At 44.5% G+C, this 24,000-nt stretch overlaps 1 protein-coding gene across 4 annotated transcripts in view; it reads left to right on the forward strand.

Moving 5' to 3' along the window:
- LOC129841128 (teneurin-3-like) overlaps positions 1 to 24,000 on the forward strand; it is a 570,942-nt gene that overhangs the window by 428,921 nt on the left and 118,021 nt on the right. For all 4 annotated transcript variants that reach the window (XM_055909241.1, XM_055909243.1, XM_055909240.1 and 1 more), the window contains 2 exons: positions 4,198 to 4,597; positions 13,026 to 13,307. In XM_055909241.1, the coding sequence (XP_055765216.1) occupies positions 4,336 to 4,597; positions 13,026 to 13,307 (544 nt within the window). In that variant the 5' untranslated portion in view covers positions 4,198 to 4,335. The remainder of the gene's footprint in view (positions 1 to 4,197; positions 4,598 to 13,025; positions 13,308 to 24,000) is intronic.

Genomic DNA, 24,000 nt, shown 5'->3' on the forward strand with positions numbered 1-24,000 from the left:
TCTGCCTCTAAGAACACAGTATGTCAACTCTGCCTCTAAGAACACAGTATGTCAACTCTGCCTCTAAGAACACAGTATGTCAACTCTGCCTCTAAGAACACAGTATGTCAACTCTGCCTCTAAGAACACAGTATGTCAACTCTGCCTCTAAGAACACAGTATGTCAACTCTGCCTCTAAGAACACAGTATGTCAACTCTGCCTCTAAGAACACAGTATGTCAACTCTGCCTCTAAGAACACAGTATGTCAACTCTGCCTCTAAGAACACAGTATGTCAACTCTGCCTCTAAGAACACAGTATGTCAACTCTGCCTCTAAGAACACAGTATGTCAACTCTGCCTCTAAGAACACAGTATTTCAACTCTGCCTCTAAGAACACAGTATGTCAACTGTGCCTCTAAGAACACAGTATGTCAACTCTGCCTCTAAGAACACAGTATGTCAACTCTGCCTCTAAGAACACAGTATGTCAACTCTGCCTCTAAGAACACAGTATGTCAACTCTGCCTCTAAGAACACAGTATGTCAATGCAAATTTGTGTTTATTTGTACCTTTATTTATCTCGGCAAGTCAGCTAAAAACAAATTCTTATTTACAATGACAGCCTACCCCGGCCAACCCCGGCCAATTGTGCGCCGCCCTATGGGACTCCCAATCACAGCCGGTTGTGCTACAGCCTGGATTCGAACCAGGGTGGCTGTAGTGACGCCTCTAGCGCTGAGATGCAGTGCCTTAGACCGCTGCGCAGCTCGGGAGCCCGGATATGTCAATGCATAGCTTTCAATTATTGAAACATCTCGTTTGGAATGTTGTTGAAGTATAACTGGGTAGCTACGGTACTCTCTCCTGTCTGTGTTTCTGACTGAAGCGCAAATGAGATCATCTTCGCTAAAGTTATTATGTGAAGACATTACCATAATAGTGTTGCAGCCACAGTGTTCTTTTCCCCTTTAAAACTCTGGCTCCAGTCATTGAACCAGAGCACTTTTTAATTAGGAATTTAATGACCAATAATGCACTTGATCAGCCAGACCTAATTGAATTTAGACTCAGACCAATCAGATGAACGTTGTCACTCTCTTTGTGTCACCGGAGGGGGGCAAATTGGTCACATTCACCCATTTTGGTTTTGAATTAATAATTGTTTTCAGCGATTAAATCCGTTTTAGTATAATGTTTTGACAATTTAAATACGTATAATGTTCAGAGGAGATGTAAAGAATGTTTTCTCTGCATAAAATCCAACACATTAGGATTAAGTCAACCTGAAAATGATTGTAAACATTGAAGAAAATGATATTATCCAATCAAAAAATCTGTGTTTGATCATCTTATTACTAATGATTGTGTGCAACAATTATATATATAATTATATATATATATTACCGTTATTTTACCAGGTGAGTTGACTGAGAACACATTCTCATTTACAACAATGACCTGGGGAATAGTTATGAGACAACAAATGTGTGTGAATTGAAATGATTTATGTATGTTTCTATTATTTAGCTCAGGGACTTGATCTAGCAACCTTTTGGTTACTGGCCCAGTACTCTAACCACTAGGCTACCTGCCGTCTAACCGGCTGATCCTGACAGATCACCACACTGCTGTTGATCTGATTCACACACTAAGTCTCATTCCCCCATAAGCACTTCTCACAGCTCAGTCACCTCTCCCCCTCTCCCTCCCTCCCTCCGTTACTCATTCACTCACTCAGTTGTCACTCTGCCCCCCTGTCTGCCTCAGTACATTTTTACAAAACTATAAACCAGCAGAGTGAGGAGCCGTCTTTCTCTCAGTCGCTCGCTCGCTCTCTGTCTCTCCCTCTCTCCCTCTCGCTCTTCCTCTCCTCATACTGAATCGGTATTAATATTCATGAATGATGGGGCGTTGTTGGGGCTGCTGATGCTCATACGCCACCTCTGTAGATTTATTTGTCTATTTAAGATGACCACGAAAAACGTAGGAATCAATCAATCCGCATCATTATTCCAATGGAAAAATGTTATGATTTATTATAGAAATATTGAAATAGCAAATGAGAGAAACAAATTGATACAATTTAACACCAACAATAAGGCATGCACTAGGGATGGGGGTGTGAGCATTTAGGTCTGGGCAGATGAGAATTTAGTCGTCATTGTATATCTTTGTATTTGGTGTGTGGAATACTCTGTCTATCCACTGCCATGCTTAGGAAGACCTGATAACACACACCATTGTGCGGGAGAAACATGCAAATGATGCTGTCAACCTTTTCAAGGAGAGGCAGCCTGGCATACCTTAACGTTACCCTTTAAATGACGACTGTTCTCTCATTGTCATTTGTTCAATTCCTCCTGATAGTGAGGAGAGAGCGAAGGCAGAGAAAGGCTGATATTCTCCTCTTCTGAACAAAAGCCCTATCTAATCCCTTTTATGTTTTTCCCTGATTCCCTTTTTCCCAAATTCCGTTTTCTCCATTTTGTTTTTCCAGGTTTCTGTTTTCTCCTGTTTTTTAAAAATGTATTTTCGCTCTCAAAATCACACTTTTTTCAAATCGAAAAACAACTAAATTGGATGTTGTAAGTCCACAACAATGCTTAAACCACATCAGGATACCACTCTTTAAATTTACATTTTTGGTGTAATTACCCTTTAATTCCAGTGTGTACCTAGCAAGAGGCAGTGTTTTTGTAGAGTACCATGTGGTGGTAAAGTTTGCAAAACAAAAACCCACTGGATGGACGCAAATAATCATGATCTCATTCTGCCAGGTTGGTATAGGCTACATTGTAGTTAACATTTAATTGAGAAAGCTACACAAGCTGTCACAAACACAGACAGGGGGAATTCTCCCTGCCTCTTCAGAAAGTTACAGGAAATACAAATCACTGATGCATTCTGTTCATGTCTTATGATAAACGTGGGCAAATTAATACACGTTCAGTACATTTAGTTGAATCCCTACTAAGTTCAATACATTTATTGAATATTCATGAAATCCGTTTTAATGTCTGGATTCCATGATTCCGTCTGTGTTCTCCGCATCGGAGATTTTATAGAGCCGCGGAAGCATCTCTCCCCATTTCATTAGGAGGAATCTACCTTCCATGCCTCCCTCGCTTTGCTGTCATCTGGGACGAGTTTAGAAAACTCACGCAGGAAAACCTTATCAAGAAATATTTTGGTAACTTCAAAAAAAAGGCGAATGAAGTGGGGAAAAAAATATATGTTTGAGAAAGAGCAACCATGCACAATCTCTGGGAGACCTCCAGAAAAGGGCAAGCCAAGATTCCCAAATTAAAAAATGATAAGCAGAGAAAGTTTTTTGGGCTAATAAACATACCCCCGGGGGGACTGCATGCAATGGTTTTTAGTCTCTCACACACACACACACACACACACACACACACACACACACACACACACACACACACACACACACACACACACACACACACACACACACACACACACACACACACACACACACGCACACACACACACACACACACACGTTTATTGCTCCTCTGTCTTCCATTAGAAGTATGTCGTTTTATTTTTTGTTCTCAGGATGTTGTCTGTATATTTGATTAATTCTCGATGGCAGCAGGGCTTAATGAAAGACTGAAAATGTTTTTCCCTTCTTCCTTCCTCCTTGATACACACACACACATGAGCACACACATGCACACATGTACACGCACACACACGTTATTCTTTGCTTTCAGTCAGGTCTTTATATCTAATGGATGTGTCGTACTTATCAGCAACTCTAGACACAGACCAGATCAGGGGGACTGGGAGTAATCAATTAAGTCACCCCCTCCTCTCCCCGGCTTTTTTCTCCCTCTCCCACTCCCCTCTCACCCCTGCCCTCCCGACTTCAGTTCCCAAAGGCTGTTTCCTGCCTCCCTCTCCTCACTCCGATGCACTCAGGCCCTGCCAAGACACACACTCACACAAGCAAGTGTGTGCGGCACACACACACACACACACACACACACACACACACACACACACACACACACACACACGCACACACACACAAACTAGCACCACTGAACACTCCAGAAGGTGGGGAGGATTTAAGGATCCCGGGAAGATTAAGTGCACAGCTTAGCGCTATCTGACCGCTGTGTCTCACGCTTTTTCTTTGATTTTCTTCCCCTCCCTCTCCCTCTCTTTCCCTGTCCTCCCTCTCTCCAGGTAGCCGAGCCTAAGCGGAGCGGGTTGGGCGGACCCTCCCTCCTCCACCTCCTCCCCCCCATCATCCTCCTCCTTCAGTGTCCCGGTCCGTGCCGTGTTTGTGTCTATCCGCCGGGGTCGGCGAAGCATGCTGGCAGTATGGACGTGAAGGAACGCAGGCCCTACTGCTCGCTGACCAAGAGCAGGCGCGACAAGGAGCGGCGCTACACGGGCTCGTCCGGCGACAGCGAGGAGTGCGGCAGCGGCGGCGGCGGCCCGGGGCCGAGGGTACCCACCCAGAAGTCGTACAGCTCCAGCGAGACGCTCAAGGCCTTCGACCACCAGGACTCCTCCAGACTATTGTACAGCAGCAGAGTGAAGGAGATGGTGCACCGTGAACAGGACGAGTACACCCGACAAGGTACTAGTTAGCCTAGTTAGTTATCCTCCTGCCTTTGTGCCTTTGAGCAAGGCACCTAGCATGCTCTAAGGGCGCTGCCCTGCGGCTGACCATGTAAGCAGTGCTTGAGGTAGGCCTGGTACTTACCGGTACAGAGTATCATCTGGCACCTCCATTTTTTTCTACTGCTTGAGTACCGGCACCTCTTATACCACCTTGACTATTGGCTCTAAAATATGATCACCAGGACTGTAAAATGTTAATATGATCACCAGGACTGTAAAATGTTAATATGATCACCAGGACTGGAAAATGTTAATATGATCACCAGGACTGGAAAATGTTAATATGATCACCAGGACTGGAAAATGTTAATATGTTCACCAGGACTGGAAAATGTTAATATGATCACCAGGACTGGAAAATGTTAATATGATCACCAGGACTGGAAAATGTTAATATGATCACCAGGACTGTAAAATGTTAATATGATCACCAGGACTGGAAAATTTTAATATGATCACCAGGACTGAAAATTTTTAATATGATCACCAGGACTGGAAAATGTTAATATGATCACCAGGACTGGAAAATGTTAATATGATCACCAGGACTGGAAAATGTTAATATGATCACCAGGACCGGAAAATTCAATTGAGCACCAGTGCCTTTGTCATTCCACTTTAAGCTGTCTGTAGGTTTTACTCTGTAGTTACGGTCAGCTGTACCTGCATGAACTCTTCCTTAGGTTGGCCCCTAAGAGGTGAAGTATCTGTTTACATACGTTTACCTCAGGTGGGCCCCCTCCATGTTGACTTATGCCTTAGATAAGGGATAGGGGCCGACTACTTCAACTTTAAAGTGCATTCAAGGACGCGACCCAGCCCTACCAGGAATCAGTTTCTGCCGATACGGGACGAGGTGTAATTACATTTACGGTGCACTGATGTCATGAAGAAAACGTCTTCTAGCTACAGTTTCAATCCAAGAAGAAGAACTGTCATTACCTCTGTGGTTGGTATCTCACTAGGTGCTGGTCCTCTGTAGCTCAGCTGGTAGAGCGTAGCGTTTACAACACCAGGATAGTGGGTTCCCTTGCCAATACCACCCGTGTGTACACATGCATGTGTTCGCGCATGACTATAAGTGGCTTGGGATAAAAGGGGTCTGCTAAATGGTATATAATAGCTGCTGGGTTAGTGTTGATCATGAACACTGGGGCTTGTCTTGCTGATGAAGAGCTCCAGGGGTAATGTGTCGACGGGTAGATGGGGGTATTGGGGTGAGGAAAGGGGTACCAGTCTGGGTAGGTTGGGGCTATGTATGACATCCTGCCCATATTAACAGACATGAGACAGATGGGGCGGCAGGTAGCCTCGAAGTTAGCTCGTTGGGCCAGTAACCGAAGGGTGCTGACAAGGGAAAAGTGTGCCCTTGAGCGAGTCTAATTGCTCCAGGGGCGCTGTACAATGGCGACCCACTTGTGTGTAACAGAACAAATATGAACACCCCCCAAATTATTATAGGGACCCCCTCTCTGCCTCTCGGTGGCAGAGCTAGTCCCCTAAGTGGGCCACTCTGTCACTGGACTTTTTGGGCTGTTCCCTGGACAGACTTTAGCACTTTATGTGTAAGTACTACACACACGCCTCTTGGCTAAGCACCTCTTTCTGTCTCCTTGCCCAGTAACTCACTTAGTACCTGCCCTCATAGGGGCTTATGGTGACACTATGCTATGCTAATATAGCTAGTACCGTTTGCTTATACTGTATGTTAATGTGGTGACACCATAGAAATAGAAGAAGTAGAACGGGTTTGGAACCTATTTGCCCTGAATGGGGATGCCCATTCTATTCATTCAAATTCTATGTGTTTGACATTGACCTTAAATGGTTTGGTCAGTTCAGAAATAATAGCGGGACAGTATTCATTTGTGAATCTTGATGGACTAAAACTGGAATAATTAGAATTGTTGACCATCAGAGCTAAAATGATTAATTATTAGATTTTATAATGCACAGCGAGCGCATAGATCTGAAACTGTGTTGAACTCGTGACATGAACTGGTTTGTGGAAAGATGGAGGCAAAGCGTTTTACCAGGTCCATCCATATTTTCTATAACCATAACAAAAGTACTTTGAAGTTCATTACTAGTTCATTGATTGTTCCTCCACTCCAATTAACAATTCATAAATATTGGAGAGAAAAAAACGCCATTACTTTAATTATCTTATCATGTACATTTTCATTGCCACACTAATTGGTGTTCATTTCAAATTTATATAATTTTAATTGAACTGCAGTGACTAGCTTAGTTGTGTATGTAATTAACAAGCCTTTGTAGTCACTCTTATTCCTAGATCAAAGATTGCTCCAGACAGTATTTTATCCACAGATTTAACAGTCAATCTTTTATCCTTCTTACAATGTAAATAATCTTGGAGGGAATTTGGAAGATTTTTCATTTTTTTTCATCAACCAATGATTTGACCGTGCTGTGAACCAATTCACAATGAGGATGACTTATATATAGCTTGAGAACAACATTTAAATAGTTGAATCTAAATGTAGTTAAATAATACTCTACCCTAAATGAGATAAAGCATGTATTTGTCTGAATCTTCGACCATTAAGTATTTCAATATTTTAAAACAAAAGAAGCCATACATGTAGTTGTTGTCACTGATATGGACATTTTACCATTGGCCTATGGAATATAAAGCAGTTTCCTCTCATTGAGATACTTCTATTATGTTTATATTACAGTCATTTTCATAACTGCATAAGTAGTGTGGCGTGAAACACTTTCCATTATCCCACAAAGAGTGAGTATTAGCTAGTCTTGTAGTAAGTTATTCACCACAAATCAGCTAAGCTGGAAGAACACGTTATCAGTGTGAATGTATACTAATCTAAGGATTCAAAAGTAATATAATAACTTATTACTGAAGCAAATATTATCACTAAATACGGTCACTAAATGATATACGATAATCACTGAATAGCGGCAGGAATCATATTTTTTACAAACATTTCACAGCATTTATAAGTCCAAAAATAAATATGTATGTTGATATATGTTCAGGCATGTTCTTAGGCAGCCCGTTCCTATCACCACGGCAGCTAAACCCACAGAATGGAATGCAGTCTAAATCCAAATGTAAGTGTGACATAAATGTCTTTACGCGAGAGAAAAGAGTTTAGTTTTGCAGGAAATGATTAGCGGTGGTTAAAAAAGGAACTAAATGAATTATATATCACAGACTCTATTTTTAATTGGATCATCTTTTAAAATTCCCCAACATAAAATGCAAGCCACTTCAATTGTAGTAGAATGGTTAATAGCCCCAAGAGGAATTATACAATGTATTGTTGGCTGTAGTCATAGAGATTCTATACAATTATATAGTATTCTAATTCCATGCCTGTAGTTGTGTTGGCATATGAGGACCCAGATAATTAAATAGTTCATTTTGATCCATGGTTACTGTGTCTTGTACAATTTGTTACGAATGTAGGAAATGTTTGTACATGATTTTCTCCCAGATATTTCTAAGTACTTTGTTCGATGGCATATTCAGAATTTTTATATTAATGTTGAGAAAAAATGTAAATATGTAAAACGATACGTACTAAAACTATTATATTTATACATATTATTATTATTAATACAAATATGATTATTTTCTTGTTTCATTATGATTATTTGTATTATTTTGAAGTTTTCATTCATTATTAGTTCAACTAAATGAAATGTGTAGTCAGTGTATGTCAGCCATAAAAGCCTTAATGTGGAACACTACCTTATCTCCACCCTGATGACTTCATCTGATTGTTGACGGCTGTTGTTGCTGTTTGTCTTGTTGAGGCGGCGGCGGCGCCTTTGAAGTAGTGATTTTACGCTTTCGAGGCCTTGAGATATTTATGAAATCACCAACTAGATTGGAAGTGCCTTAACCACCAGTCTGTCTGCCAGGACAACATAGCAGAGCAGAGCAGCCACCATCTTCTCCCATCTGCACCACATTACCCCTCCCCGAGAACACACATGCACGTGCTCCCACGCACACACCATATTCCGTCTGCCTGCGAGAGGAAGACACTTTTAATAAGATTTTGTACTCTACACAACAGATTTTTATCTGTTAATACATTGAACAATATTTTGGCAAATATTCTCAAATTAATTTGGGGAGTTTTAATGAATGGTTGCCATAGAGATTGCAGTTATTTGATCATGTCTATGCCTCCAAATGTACTGTATTTAACGTTATAGTAGTTAGGCTACTGTACCTTCTTACTTGTGTTTTTTGCAATGCACGTGAATTTTGCCTGGATTGTTTTATACAATACTAGTGGGTCTTGAATTCCTTTCAGCCTGCATAATGTTACCGCATTAGATATAACCAGAGTACAGCCACATATTAGATCAATCATTAACACAGCTACCTCTGCCAAATCTCTCTCTCTCTCTCAGTTGATAAGTTGCAGACAGTATGTGTATTTGCTTCATGTGTTGTAAATGATTGCTATGTACCCAGAGACCCTCCGGTGATGTTTGCCGTTTCCTACGCGCCAGCCAACATTAGTAACCCGCAAGTAACGCTTTTATAGGGCATTTATCGTTGGGCCTTGTGGGCTTGGTGTTGTGCCCTCCTGCACTGAAACAGTGGCTAGCCCAATGGGCCGTTCCAAGGTGTAGGGTTGTAGGGTTTTGCTTTAGCGTTATGCAATTTGTTAGCACTCCCCACTGGCACCGACGTCAATTCAGCGTCTATTGCACCAACGTAATGTCATGGAAGCTTCGTAGAAACATTGTTGATTCAATCAGTTTGTGCCCGGTGGGCCAGCACTGAAGTGCCCTTTATGGTTTCGCTTTATGTTAGCATGGTTCGAACCTTGTTTTTGTTCTGCTAACGAGTTCAGCTTTAGCTGCGGAATGCGTTCTGCTCTGCCTAAGCAAAATGGACTGTAGCATAGCATGCTATATTCCGCTACAGCATTAGGCCTATGTGTTGTTTCAGTTGTGGTTCAGCGATGATATGTTTTGCTTTAGGAAACTATAGATTCCCCTTCGGATGTTTTGTTTCGCGTTGGATATTTCTTTAGCGTTTGGCTCGCACCTCCAACGCGGTATAAATTGCTTTTAGCAAGTCGTGTTTCACTGAAGTCTGTATCGTTTTAGTGGTTTGGTCATGCACTACTTCAGTCTTTAGAGCAGGGGGTAGACTAGTAGATTTTTATCAGAGCGGATGGTCGGGTGGCCGGAACCTAATTACCATAATTGGTCAAGCATATTGACGACAACTAAGCCCTAAAAGAGATTGGATTTGAAATAACAATCATTGGATTTGACACGATCACGTGTCCCTTCTATTCGTGGGAATGCTTAGGAACAGATTTGCTAAATTAAACAAATTTGCTCTGAATTACTGGTGATTTTAGTCTGCAGGGGGCCCCATAAAATAAAAGTTGAGGGTGTCTCCCTCCGTTTGATAATGAGAGTTGTCCATTAGGGCGTTGGTCCTATGGTGCTGAAAAGATGGGTTTTGCTAACTGCTAGCATGTTGTTAGCTAGTCAGGCCTGGTTGTGGTAAGACACAACGGTCGGGGTCCTGGGAGTCCAGCGTGGGATCCTGGGTAACAGAATGTTAAGCCCCTGCAGTTATCTGAGAGTCAGATGAAACCTGATAGTCCCTTTTCTGGACTTCTAGGAGCTAGCACTGTTTACAGTGTGTTTTCACTGGGGATTTGAGGTCAGTTGATACTGCACCCCACCAACCCCCATCACGAAAAAAAAGTCAGCATAGGATTTGTTTGTATTTTCTCTTTCTTTTTAAGCCCATGCAGGATATTTTTTGCTCAACATCTCCAGTCCAAATGCCTCCCCAGATGCTAGCTAGGCCCCATTTACCATTTAATTTTGTTAGCACCTGGGAGATGGCTCTCCCCCTTTGTCCCAAATGGCACCCTATTCCCCCAAATATATAAATTGTTGGTTCCATGTTTCATGAGCTGAAATAAAAGATCCCATACATTTTCCACATGCACCAAAAGCTTATTTCTCTCAAATTTTGTTCACATATTTGTTGACATCCCTGTTACTGAGCATTTCTAATTTGCCAAGATAATCCATCCACCTGACAGGTTTGGTATATCAAGAAGCTGATTAAACAACATGATCATTACGCAGGTGCACCTTGTACTGCGGACAATACAAGGCCACATTTTTTTTTGCAGTTTTGTTACAACACAATGCCACAGATGTCTCAAGTTTTGATTTAGCGTGCAATTGGCATGCTGACTGCAGATAGTTCCACCAGAGTCGTTTTAGAGAATTTGGCAACACGTCCACCCGGCCTCACAACCGCAGACCACGTGTAACCACACCAGCCCAGGACCTCCACATCTGGCTTCTTCACCCGCAGGATTGTCTGAGACCAGCTTCCCAGACAGCTGATGAAGCTGTGGGTTTGCACAACCGAATAATTTCTGCACAAACTGTCTCAGGGAAAGCGTCTCAGGGAAGCTCATCTGCGTGCTCGTCATCCTCACCAGGGTCTTGACCTGACTGCAGTTCAGCGTCGTAACTGACTTCAGTGGGCAAATGTTCACCTTCGATGGCCACTGGCTGGAGAAGTGTGCTCTTTACGGATGAATCCCAGTTTCAACTGTACCGGGCAGATGGCAGACAGCGTGTATGGCATTGCGTGGGCGAGCGGGTTGCTGTTGTCAACGTTGCGGCAGGTAGCCTAGTGGTTAAAGCATTGGGCCAGTAACTGAAAGGTTGTTAGATCAAATCCCTGAGCTGAAGAGGTACACATCTGGCATTCTGCCCCTGAACAGGGCAGTTAACCCACTGTTCCTAGGTTGTCATTGTAAATAAGAATTTGTTCTTTACTGACTTGCCTAGTTAAATTTTAAAAAAAACAGAGTGCTCCATGGTGGGGTTATGGTATGGGCAGGCATTAGCTACGAACACAATTGCATTTTATCGATGGCAATTTGAATGCACAGAGATACCGTGACAAGATCCTGAGGCCCATTGTCGTGCCATTCATCCGCCTCCATCACCTCATGTTTCAGCATGATAATACGCAACCCCATGTCACAAGGAACTGTACACGATTCCTGGAAGCTGAAAATGTCCAAGTTCTTCCATGGCCTGCATACTCACCAGACATGTCACCCATTGAGCATGTTTGGGGTGCTCTGGATCGACGTCTACGACAGCGTGTTCCAGTTCCCGCCAATGTCCAGCAACTTCACACAGCCATTGAAGAGGATTGGGACAACATTCCACAGGCCATAATCAACAGCCTTATCAATTTTATACGAAGGAGATGTGTCACGCTGCATGAGGCAAATGGTGGTCACACCAGATACTGACTGGTTTTCTGATCCACACCCCTACCACTTTTTAAAATGTATCTGTGACCAACAGATGCATATCTGTATTCCCAGTCATGGGAAATCCATAGACAAGGGCCTAATTAATTTATTTCAATTGACTAATTTCCTTATATGAACTCAGTAAAATTGTAGAAATTGTTGCATGTAACGTTTATATTCTTTCTCAGTATATATAGACATCTATCTATCCATCTGCCACTGGTCAAATACAACTAAGGCTGGGGAGGGAGGGAGAGGGTCTGTCTGTCTGGTTCTCAGTGATAGGATGGATCTGAGGGTCGGAGGGCTGGAGGTCAGAGTGGCCTTGGGGGGGTGGGTGATATTAGGGCTGAGAATTACCAGGGACCTCACGTTACGATATAATCATTATACTTAGGTGCTGATACGATATGTATTGCGATTTGATACTGTGGTTGTATTGTGATGTGATGTTCCAGACATATTGCTCGCTATATGTCTGCTGCAGAGAGACATAGAGAGAGCAGGAGAAAACACACGTTAAGAAAACAAATCAGTTATGGAATATGGTTTTGGTGCAGGTACAGCCAACTATCGTAATATGATATCGTCAAAGATTATATCTGGATATGTACCTGTATAGGTTTTTCCCCCCATCACTAGGAGATCGAGGTTTTTAATGTGACAGATGATCTGTTAGTGACAGGGTTCAAGGTGTTTTGTCTTTACTGCCAGTCTGTACTCCCTGTGTTCTCCTGTAAAAGGCCACTGAATTGGTTTCCCTGGTAAATGCTAGCTCTCTTAAATATCTGAAATACTTGACATTTAGAATAAAAGACTCCAGCGCCTCTCTTATTGAAACTATTGATGTCCTCAACCTTGTTCTTTGTGAAAGAGTCTTTAAGATCCTCCATATTGTTTCCTCTCCTCTCTCAAAACTCCCTTTATTCTACCCTGTACTTCCTGTATTCTCTTGTAAAGGTGCACTCATTTTTCCTTTGGAAGACATTTATTGACCGGTATACATGTTCAGGGCTCTAGTGTTGATGACTTCTATCTCGTTTCCTCTCCTATCAGGGCAGAACTTCAACCTGAGACAACTGGGGATCTGCGAGCCGTCCACGCGCCGCGGCCTGGCCTTCTGCGCCGAGATGGGCCTCCCCCACCGCGGCTACTCAGTCGGCGCCGGCTCCGACGTGGACACCGAGAACGAGGGCGTGATGTCACCGGAGCGCGCCATGCGGCTGTGGGGCCGCGGGGTGAAGTCGGGCGGCCGGAACTCGTGCCTGTCCAGCCGGTCCAACTCGGCCCTGACCCTCACCGACACAGAGCACGAAAACAAGTCGGACAGCGATAATGGTGAGTCCGGTCGGTGTCACAACACACCTGTTTATTTATCTCTCCTTCCTTGGCTCGGGCCACCTAAAGGACAGGAGCGTGCACGGCTCAACATCGTGCACGCTCCCCGACACGTCCACTGACACTGAGGGATCGGTGAAACACGGTTGTTGGGAAAGAATGTTGAATGAGAGTCGGTGTCGCTCAGCGTTCCTTTCCTCTTGTGACCACTTCACTTGAGAAGATGCAGCTGTGAACTTGACAATGAGAGAATTTGAGGGAACTCAAGAATTAGTGTGAGTGTGAATGGGTGCTGTAAGTGTATGTCGGCATGTTCATTGAAGCCCACTGATTGGTGAAGGTGAAGAGTTAACCCCAAGGCGTGGTGACAGACAGAGCAAAGCACGTGTTGCTCCTAGCGAATGTTGGATTATGACTCTCAGGGTTTGACTTTGTTCTGGAGGCGAAAGTGAGAGAGAGAGAGAACCCTGTCACCTGCTTTCTGCCCTCTACTCCCCCTCTCCTCTCCTCGGCTGCCCTCTGCTCCCTCTCTCTCCCGAGCTGCCAACATTTTTTTGATTAAGTTTCCCCAGGTGGCCCCTAGAGCGCCATCACATATAGCTTTGTGACTCTGTCTCTGTCTCTGTCCCTCTCTGTATTTCTCTGTCTCTCTATCTCTCTCTGTCTCTCTCTATCTCTTTCTCTCTTTCTCTCTCTCTCTCTCTCTCTCTCTCTCTCTCTCTCTCTCTCTCTCTCTCTCTCTCTCTCTCTCTCTCTCTCTCTCTCTCTCTCTCTGTGTCTCTATCTCTTTCTCTCTCTCTCCCTCTCTCTCTCTCTCTCTGTCTTTCTGTCTCTCTCTCTGTGTCTCTGTCTCTCTCTCTCCCACATTTACCCCTTTCCCTCACAGCCATTATATCAGCTCCATCCTTGCACTCCTCTCTCCCATCTGCCCTTTCTCCTTCTCTCTCTGCCCCCCCCCCCCCCCCCCCAGTCTCTCTCCTTCTCTCTCTCAGGTTCACCTAGCCCAGTGGAAGGAGTGTATCTCTGGCTGAGTGAGCTCACACAATGGTTGATTAGCAGGCCTTGGTGGTTTGAAGTACACATGTGTGAGGTTTGAACGAGAGGAGGAGTGACACTCTTCTTTCGCTCTCTCGCTCTTCTATCGCTCTCACCCCATCTCCTCTCTCTCGTTCCTCTATCGCTCTCACCCCATCTCCTCTCTCAGAGCGACCATGACTTTTTCGTTTTGTGTTATTTTTCAAAGAGCACTTGTGTGACAGGTGCCGTTTTATGGCACTCTAAACCATCGAGTTTTGAAATCATTTTATTGCATTGCTCCGACACCCACAAATGTTATTTTAGTATCTCCATTTTATTTATGTTTCTTTCGATCGTATAGAATGGAAATGTGTCAAACTATTGGGAGTAAGAAAATGACAACGTAAGAACAAACCTGCTGACAATGTCAGATTCGTACCTTTAAAGACATGAAATAAAAAATATTTTAATGAACATAATTAACGATAACATTTTTACCTGCATCTTCATGAAACTACATTCATTAGTCTGTCTCTAGACACCTCGGCTTACAGGTGCTGGGCTAACCTTTAAAATGTAGACGTTACAAAGCTGTTTGAGGACTCGAATCCCGACGGATCTAGTGATATAAAGTTCTTATATAGCCACTTCCATTAGGAGTTCCTATCCCTTCATTAACGTGTCTTTGGCTTAATTAAGAACAGACAAAACAACAAAGTGCTGAAGTTGTGCGTTTACATATTACATTAGAATGTGAGTTTGCCCCAGAGTATAGACAGGCCCAGCTAGGAGGACATTAGTGGTGGTTCAAATAGATTTGGTCTGAAAATAGTTGATGTTAGGAAAAGGAGTTCAGCTGTTATTGTGCTTGTGTGTGTGTGTGTGTGTGTGTGTGTGTGTGTGTGTGTGTGTGTGTGTGTGTGTGTGTGTGTGTGTGTGTGTGTGTGTGTGTGTGTGTGTGTGTGTGTGTGTGTGTGGATGGGGGTGTGTGTGTGGGGGCGGGGTGTGTGTGTGTGGGGGGGGGGGGGGGGGGTGTATGTGTGTGTGTATAAGCCTCTCAGACAGGTTCTGAGTGTCATGTTTGCATCGAGGCCTGGCCATTGTTTAGGTCTGGTGTTCAACAGTGTTGCAGGGAATCTGCAGTTGTCTCGTTAAACTAGGACATATGCTGTAGGTGTTCCAGTTCCCCAGCTAACAGCTAACCAGTGACAGGTGTGGCCCTGCAAAATGCACAGATTGCACAGAGAGCAGAGAGACGAGAAAGAGCTCATGACATTAAACAGAGTGGTATGGACAGAGTGGGTGTGTGAGTGCACTGTGGTGGCACCTGGAATTTTTAGTTTAAAGATTCAGCCGAGAAGAAGATCCTCTCTCAGAAGTAGGGGGCTGTGAAATGCAAGGCTGCTGGGCCACGGACCCCCCTGTCTATTCACTTTAAAGGCATCCACCCACACACACACGAAGACGCACACAGACACACACTCTCCCCTGTCCCTTCCCCAGCCATGTCAAAAGGCTTCCTGTTTACATGTGCTTGGCGTCTCACGTAGCCAGAGGCGTGGAAGAGAGTGTGTCCAAACGATTGACACACTGTTTGGTTTTCTTCTCCACGCCTCCCTCTGTCCTTCGCTCCTTCTCAAGGTAAAAGCTTGTCAGCAACCAAAGCTGGTGAGGTCATTGAAATTCCAAATAAGGAGTTACAGCCAGTATCAGAATGGGCATTCAATAATAAACGGGTCTTAAATACAGTTAACACTAAAAGCATTGTATTTGGTTCAAGACGTTCTCTAAACCTCATCTGGAGTTGTGTATTAATGGTGTGCCCATTGAGAATTTTAGGAAGATGAACTCCTAGGTATAATTTTGGAAGGTCAATAATCATGGTCAAGTCATATTGACAAAGTTGTCGTGAAGATTGGAAGAGGTATGTCTGTTATTAAAACACGTTTTGCGTTTTTTACACAAACACCAACTGTACTAGTTGTTCAGGCTTTGAGCTTGTCTCATCTTGATTACTGTCGTGTAATATGGTCAAGTGCAGCAGAGAAAGACCTAGCAAAGCTGCAGCTGGCTCAGAGCAGAGCAGCACACCTTGCCCGTAACTGCACATACAGAACTAACATTCTGTTTTTGTGGACCCCAGTAGCTGCTGCTTCAGAAAGAGCTAATGGGGATCCGAATAAATCAAAAGCTGAAGAGGTCCACTTTTTGAAGCTATTCACCAGCCGACCGACAGTAAAGTTACACACACGCAAACACATGCACACATGCTCCCATACACACACACGGGCACACACACACTGACACACACACACACACGGACACACACACACACACACGGACACACACACACACACACACACACTGTAAGAAATTACGGTCCCTGTGCTTACACGACGGGGCTACCAGCCCACTTTACTCTGCCTGACAACCGTCGACAACTTCAAACGTTCCAGGAACTAATTCCATTTAGGATAGTCAGGATAAAGGCAGGATAATCTAATGCGGGTGTGTGACCAACCGCGAAGGAAGGAGCGGCCTTCATCCCTCCCTCCGTCTGTTTCTGTCACACTCCTCTTTTCATTATTGTTCCTCGGGAAGTTTTCCTCTCTCTTTTGACCTTTTTTAACTTTCTGCCTTTTTCCACTTTAGCAAATAACCCGTATGGCATCAAGTAAATACACACCAAACCAGAACAAAACAGGATAAACGTTTTCATGGTCCCTACTCCCTAGCCTTCGTCTCCGTGTCTTATGACTAGCGTTTCTGTAACCGAGACGAAACCCTGGGAGGACACAGGAGTCACCTGAGCACCGTGCTCTGCTGTGTGGTTCTTTGTTGTGGTTGGGAGACGATGGGAGGAGAAGGAGACAGAACACAAAGAGCGAGAAAGAGAGACGGAACACAAAAGAGACGTCTCTGGAGTTTGTGCTTCCTGGGGGGAACCTGAGATGAGGATGCACCCTTCCGCCCTCCTTGCCCGCCCCAACCCCCTCGTGCCCACCGGTACCCAGGAGTTCCGCGCCTGCCACCCGCCATGAGCCACAGGAGACAGGCACCGGGTTAGGCATGAAAGAGAGAGAGAACGTGGACGAGAGAAAGCAGAGATCTGACCGCACACACGTCTTCTGTTTCTCACGTCTCTTGTGGATTGGGCTGTAAGTTGTCTGGGGAGAAACCAATCAAACAAACAGCTCACTGGAAAACCTCAGTGGAGTCACCTAACGCCATCATTCTATCTCCCTGCTGTCTCCCTTCAGCTGGCCTATCTTAAAAACGCAGACGAAAAACAGTTAAGAATTGTGCAGAAGTGTTAGTAGTTTACATTTCAGAGGTTTTTCTCAATAATAAAAAAAAAATTAAGATCTACACGCACACACACACACACACACACACACACACACACACACACACACACACACACACACACACACACACACACACACACACACACACACACACACACACACACACACACACACACACACACACACACACACACACACACACACACACACACACACACACACACGCTGCTTAAAATAAGTCCAACGTCATACAATAAACATGGCTCACAGCTCTTTCATCTTGTGTGTGTTTTCCCACAGTTGTCTAGGACAGGTATACCCAAACTAGGGGGAAATGCCGCCAAATAAAAATGTGATTCACATTTGTTTTTTATAATAGGGATTTTTTTACACTTTTTTTCCTTCACATTTTCAAACAGTCCATTCAGTAAGGCCCGCGTTCATAGATACACATACTAGCTCTACTGGTAGTACTGCTACTACCAGCAGTACTATACCTGCACCTATCAAGTTGTTCCGCTTTCACGTGCACATCCAATGCTAGCATTTGTTGCTAGCCCAGCTAGCATGGACGCTGACAGTTGTGAATCTGATGCAGCCGAAGAGCTACTGCCCCCTTACCCGGGAAAGCACCGAACAACAGACAGGGACGTTGGACCATCGAAGAGGCTCAAATATGATGAGAACTACATTGATTTGGGGTTCACTTAAGTTTGGGAGTAGTGCCTTTCCTTATATGTGCAAAAGTACTATCTCACAACACGATGAAACCTTCACTTTTGCGGTGACATTTAGAAATAAACCATGCCATTTTAAAGAATAGGCCACGGGAGTTTTTTGAGCGAGAATTAAGATGACTTTTGAGTAGTAAGACATGTATAAAAGCAACAGATATCATTAATAAGAAGGGGCTAGAAGCGTCTTATATGGTGAGCTACCAAGTGGCTAGGACAGGCAAGCCCCATACTATAGCGGAGGACTTCATTCTTCCTGCTGCTGCAGATATAGCTGGGACAATGCTGGGGGAAAGGCCCAAAAAACTATACAGACAATGCCTCCATCAAACAACACTGTTTCACGACGCATCAGTGACATGGCAGGATATGTTTTGACACAGTTACTGCTTCGCATACAAGCTAGTGAATTCTATGCATTACAGCTGGATGAGTCAACAGATGTGGCGGGCCTGGCACAGCTCCTGGTATATGTCCATTACATTTATGGGGGGTCAATTAAGGAGGACATCTGCAAACCTTCTGGAAACCAGGACAGCAGGAGAGGATCTTTTTAAAGTACTGGACTGCTTTGTGACATCAAATGGACTTTGGTGGTCAAGATGTGTTGGTATTTGTACTGATGGCGCAAAAGCCATGACAGGGAGACATAGTGGAGTGGTAACGTGCCTGCAAGCAGTTGCGCCTGACGCCAATTGGGTACACTGCAGCATCCACCGAGAGGCTCTTGCTGCCAAGGGAATGCCTGACAGCTTGAAAGACGTTTTGGACACTATATTGAAAATGGTTAACTTTGTTAAAGCAAGGCCCCTGAACTCTTGTGTATTTTCTGCATTATGCAATGATATGGTCAGCGACCATGTAATGCATTTGCAACATATAGAAGTGAGCTGGTTATCAAGGGGCAAAGTATTGACACGTTTTTTAAAATTGAGACAAGCTTAAAGTTTTCTTTACTGACCGGGTTAATCACACGACAGGCCTATCTGGGTGATGTTTTTTCTCACCTGAATGATCTGAATCTAGGATTACAGGGACTCTCCGCAACTATATTCAATGTGTGGGACAAAATTGAGGCTATGATTAAGAAGTTGGAGCTCTTTTTTGTCTGCATTAACAAGAACAACACCCAGGTCTTTCCATCATTGTAAGATGTTTTTGTGTGCAAATGAACCCACCCTTATGGACAATGTCAAATGTGATATAGCGAAGCACCTGAGTGAGTTTTGTGCGCAGTTACGCAGGTACTTTCCTGAAATGGATGACACAACAACTGGATTCGTTATCCCTTTCATGCCCTGCCTCCTGTCCACTTACCGAAATCGGAAGAAGAGAGCCTCATCGAAATTGCAACAAGCAGTTCTGTGAAAAATGAATTTAATCAGAAGCCACTGACAGATTTCTGGATTGGGCTGCGCTCAGAGTATCCTGCCTTGGCAAATCGTGTTTTTAAGACACTGATACCCTTTGCAACCACGTACCTATGTGAGAGTGGATTCTTTGCCCTCGCTAGCATGAAAACTAAATACAGGCACAGACTGTGTGTGGAAAATTATTTAAGACTGAGACTCTCTCCAATACAACCCAAGATTGTAGAGTTATGAGCATCCTTTCAAGCACACCCTTCTCGGATTCCTACCGCAAGCTCTGAACCATTACGCCGGATCATCGCAGCTAGCTAGCTGCTATCCAAGTGGCTACTCCTGGCTAACGTCTCTGTCCCGAAGCTAGCACCAGTTAGCCTAGAGCTAGCCTGGAGCTAGGCCCATCTCCCGGCTAGCCGAAGAGGTCCATCAGCCAATTCTTGGGCTACAATACCTATTTTGCCAATTGGCCTGGACCCTTTACTGCCGACTTGGAACCCCACCGATCCATCACGACTGGTCTGCCGATGTAACCGTCCGAGGTGGTTTCAACAGGCTCTTCCGTTGCGATGTCGCAGGAGGCCCATCTGCTAGCCCCGGCCCGCTAGCTGTCTGAATCGCCATGTCTCCAGCTCGCCTAGCGTAGTAGCGACTACTGAATTGGCTCCCTGACTCATCTATTGCTACTCTCTGGACCCTATGATCACTCAGCTACACATGCCTCTCCCTAATGTCAATATGCCTTGTCTATTGCTGTTTTGGTTAGTGATTATTTTCTTATTTCACTGTAGAGCCCCTAGCCTTGCCCAATATGCCTCATCACTGTCCCTTTTGTTCCATCCCCCATACATGCGGTGACCTCACCTTAACTGGTGTCTCCAGAGACAAAACCTCTCTCATCGTCACTCAATGCCTTGGTTTACCTCCACTGTACTCAAATCCTACCATACCCTTGTCTGTACATTATGCCTTGAATCTATTCTTCCGCTCCCAGACATCTGCTCCTTTTACTCTCTGTTCCGAATGCACTAAACGACCAGTTCTTATAGCCTTTAGCTGTACCCTTATTCTACTCCTCCTCTGTTGTTCCGGTAATGTAGAGGCTAACCCAAGCCCTGCAGCCCCCAGCACCACTCCCATTCCCCAGGCGCTCTCATTTGTTGACTTCTGTAACCGTAAAAGCCTTGGTTTCATGCATGTTAACAATAGAAGCCTCCTCCCTAAGTTTGTTTTATTCACTGCTTTAGCACACTCTGCCAACCCTGATGTCCTAGCCGTGTCTGAATCCTGGTTTAGGGAGGCCACCAAAAATCCTGTCATTTCCATCCCTAACTATAACATTTTCCGACAAGATAGAACTGCCAAAGGGGGCGGAGTTGCAATCTACTGCAGAGATAGCCTGCAGAGTTCTGTCATACTATCCAGATCTGTGCCCAAACAATTCGAGCTTCTACTTTTAAAAATCCACCTTTCCAGAAACAAGTCTCTAACCGCTGTCACTTGGTATAGACCCCATTCAGCCCCCAACTGTGCCCTGGACACCATATGTGAATTGATTGCCCCCCATATATCTTCAGAGTTCATACTGTTAGGTGACCTAAACTGGGACATGCTTAACGCCCCGGTCATTCTACAATCTAAGCTAGATGCCCTCAATCTCACACAAATTATCAAGGAACCTACCAGGTACAACCCTAAATCCATAACCATGGGCACCCTCATAGATGTCATCCTGATCAACTTGCCCTCTAAATACACCTCTGCTGTCTTCAAACAGGATCTCAGCGATCATTGCCTACGTGCGTAATGGGTCCGCAATCAAACAACCACCCCTCATCACTGTCAAACGCTCCCTAAAACACTTCAGCATGCAGGCCTTTCTAATCGACCTGGCCCAGGTATCCTGGAGTGGGATATTGATCTCATCCCATCAGTAGAGGATGCCTGGTTGCTCTTTAAAAGTGCTTTCCTCACCATATTAAATAAGCATGCCCCGTTCAAAAAATGTAGATCTAAGAACAGATATAGCCCTTGGTTCACTCCAGGCTTGACTGCCCTTGACCAGCACAAAAACATCCTGTGGCGTTCTGCATTAGCATTGAATAGCCCCCGCGATATGCAACTTTTCAGGGAAGTCAGGAAGCAATATACTCAGTCAGTTAGGAAAGCTAAGGCTAGCTTTTTCAAACAGAAATTCGCATCCTGTAGTACTAATTCCAAAAAGTTTTGGGACACTGTAAAGTTCATGGATAATAAGAACACCTCCTCCCAGCTGCCCACTGCACTGAGGCTAGGAAACACTGTCACCACCGATAAATCTACGATAATAGATAATTTCAATAAGCATTTTTCTACGGCTGGCCATGCTTTCCACCTGGCTACCCCTACCCCGGCCAACAGCTCAGTACCCCCTGCAGCAACTTACCCAAGCCCCCCCCCCCCCCCACTTCTCCTTCACCCAAATCCAGACAGCTGATGTTCTGAAAGAACTGCAAAATCTGGATCCCTACACATCCACCTAGACCTCTCTTTCAAAAATGATCCGCTGAAATTGTTGCAACCCATATTGCTAGCCTGTTCAACCTCTCTTTCGTATCGTCTGAGATGCCCAATGATTGGAAAGCTGCCGCGGTCATCCCCCTCTTCAAGGGGGCAGACACTCTAGACACAAACTGTTATAAACCTATGTCCATCCTGCCCTGCCTTTCTAAAATCTTCGAAAGCCAAGTTAACAAACAGATCACTGACCATTTAGAATCCCACCGTACCTTCTCCACTATGCAATCTGGTTTCCGAGCTGGTCATGGGTGCACCTCAGCCACACTCAAGGTCCTAAATGATATCATAACGGCCATCGATAAAAGACAGTACTGTGCAGCCGTCTTCATCGACCTGGCCAAGGCTTTCGACTCTGTCAATCACCGCATTCTTATCGGCAGACTCAATAGCCTTGACATCTCAAATGACTGCTTCACCTGGTTCACCAACTACTTCTCAGATAGAGTTCAGGGTGTCAAATCGGAGGGTCTGTTGTCCGGGCCTCTGGCAGTCTCAATGGGGGTGCCACAGGGTTCAATTATCGGGCCGACTCTTTTCTCCGTATATATCAATGATGTCGCTCTTGCTGCTGGTGATTCTCTGATCCACCTCTACGCAGACGACACCATTCTGTATACATCTGGCCCTTCTTTGGACACTGTGTTAAAAAACCTCCAAACGAGCTCCAATGCCATACAACACTCCTTCCGTGGCCTCCAACTGCTTTTAAATGTTACTAAAACTAAATGTCATGCTCTTCAACTGATTGCTGCCCGCACCCGCCTGCCCGACTAGCATCACTACTTTGGACGGTTCTGACGTAGAATATGTGGACAACAACAAATACCTAGGTGTCTGGTTAGACTGTAAACTCTCCTTCCAGACTCACATTAAGCATCTCCAATTCAAAATTAAATCTAGAATTGGCTTCCTATTTCGCAACAAAGCATCCTTCACTCATGCTGCCAAACATACTCCCGTAAAACTGACTATCCTACCGATCCTTGACTTCGGCGATGTCCTTTACAAAATACCCTCCAACACTCTACTCAACAAATTGGATGTATTCTATCCCAGTGCCATCATTTTGTCACCAAAGCCCCATATACTACCCACCACTGCGACCTGTATGCTCTCGTTGGCTGGCCCTCACTACATATTCGTCGCCAAACCCACTGGTTCCAGGTTATCTATAAGTCTTTGCTAGAAAAGCCCCGCCTTATCTCAGCTCACTGGTCACCATAGCAACACCCACCCGTAGCACGCGCTCCAGCAGGTATATTTCCCTGGTCACCCCCAAAGCCAACACTTCCTTTGGCTGCCTTTCCTTCCAGTTCTCTGCTGCTAGTGACTGGAACGAATGGCATAAATCACTGACGCTGGAGTCTTATATCTTCCTCTCTAACTTTAAGCATCAGCTGTCAGAGCAGCTTACCGATCACTGTACCTGTACACAGCCAATCTGTAAATAGCACACCCTACTACCTCATCCCCATATTGTTACTTATCCTCTTGCTCTTTTGCACCCCAGTATCTCTACGTGCACATCATCATCTGCACATCTATCACTCCAGTGTTTATGCTAAATTGTTATTTTTTTCGCCTCCATGGCCTATTTATTGCCTTAAAACCCCACTATTCTACATTTGCACACACTGTATATAGATTTTTCTATTGTGTTATTGACTGTACATTTGTTTATGTGTAACTCTGTGTTGTTTTTGTCGCACTG

This window comes from Salvelinus fontinalis, chromosome 42 (assembly GCF_029448725.1).
Source record: "Salvelinus fontinalis isolate EN_2023a chromosome 42, ASM2944872v1, whole genome shotgun sequence".
NCBI classification, from domain to species: Eukaryota; Metazoa; Chordata; class Actinopteri; order Salmoniformes; family Salmonidae; genus Salvelinus; species Salvelinus fontinalis.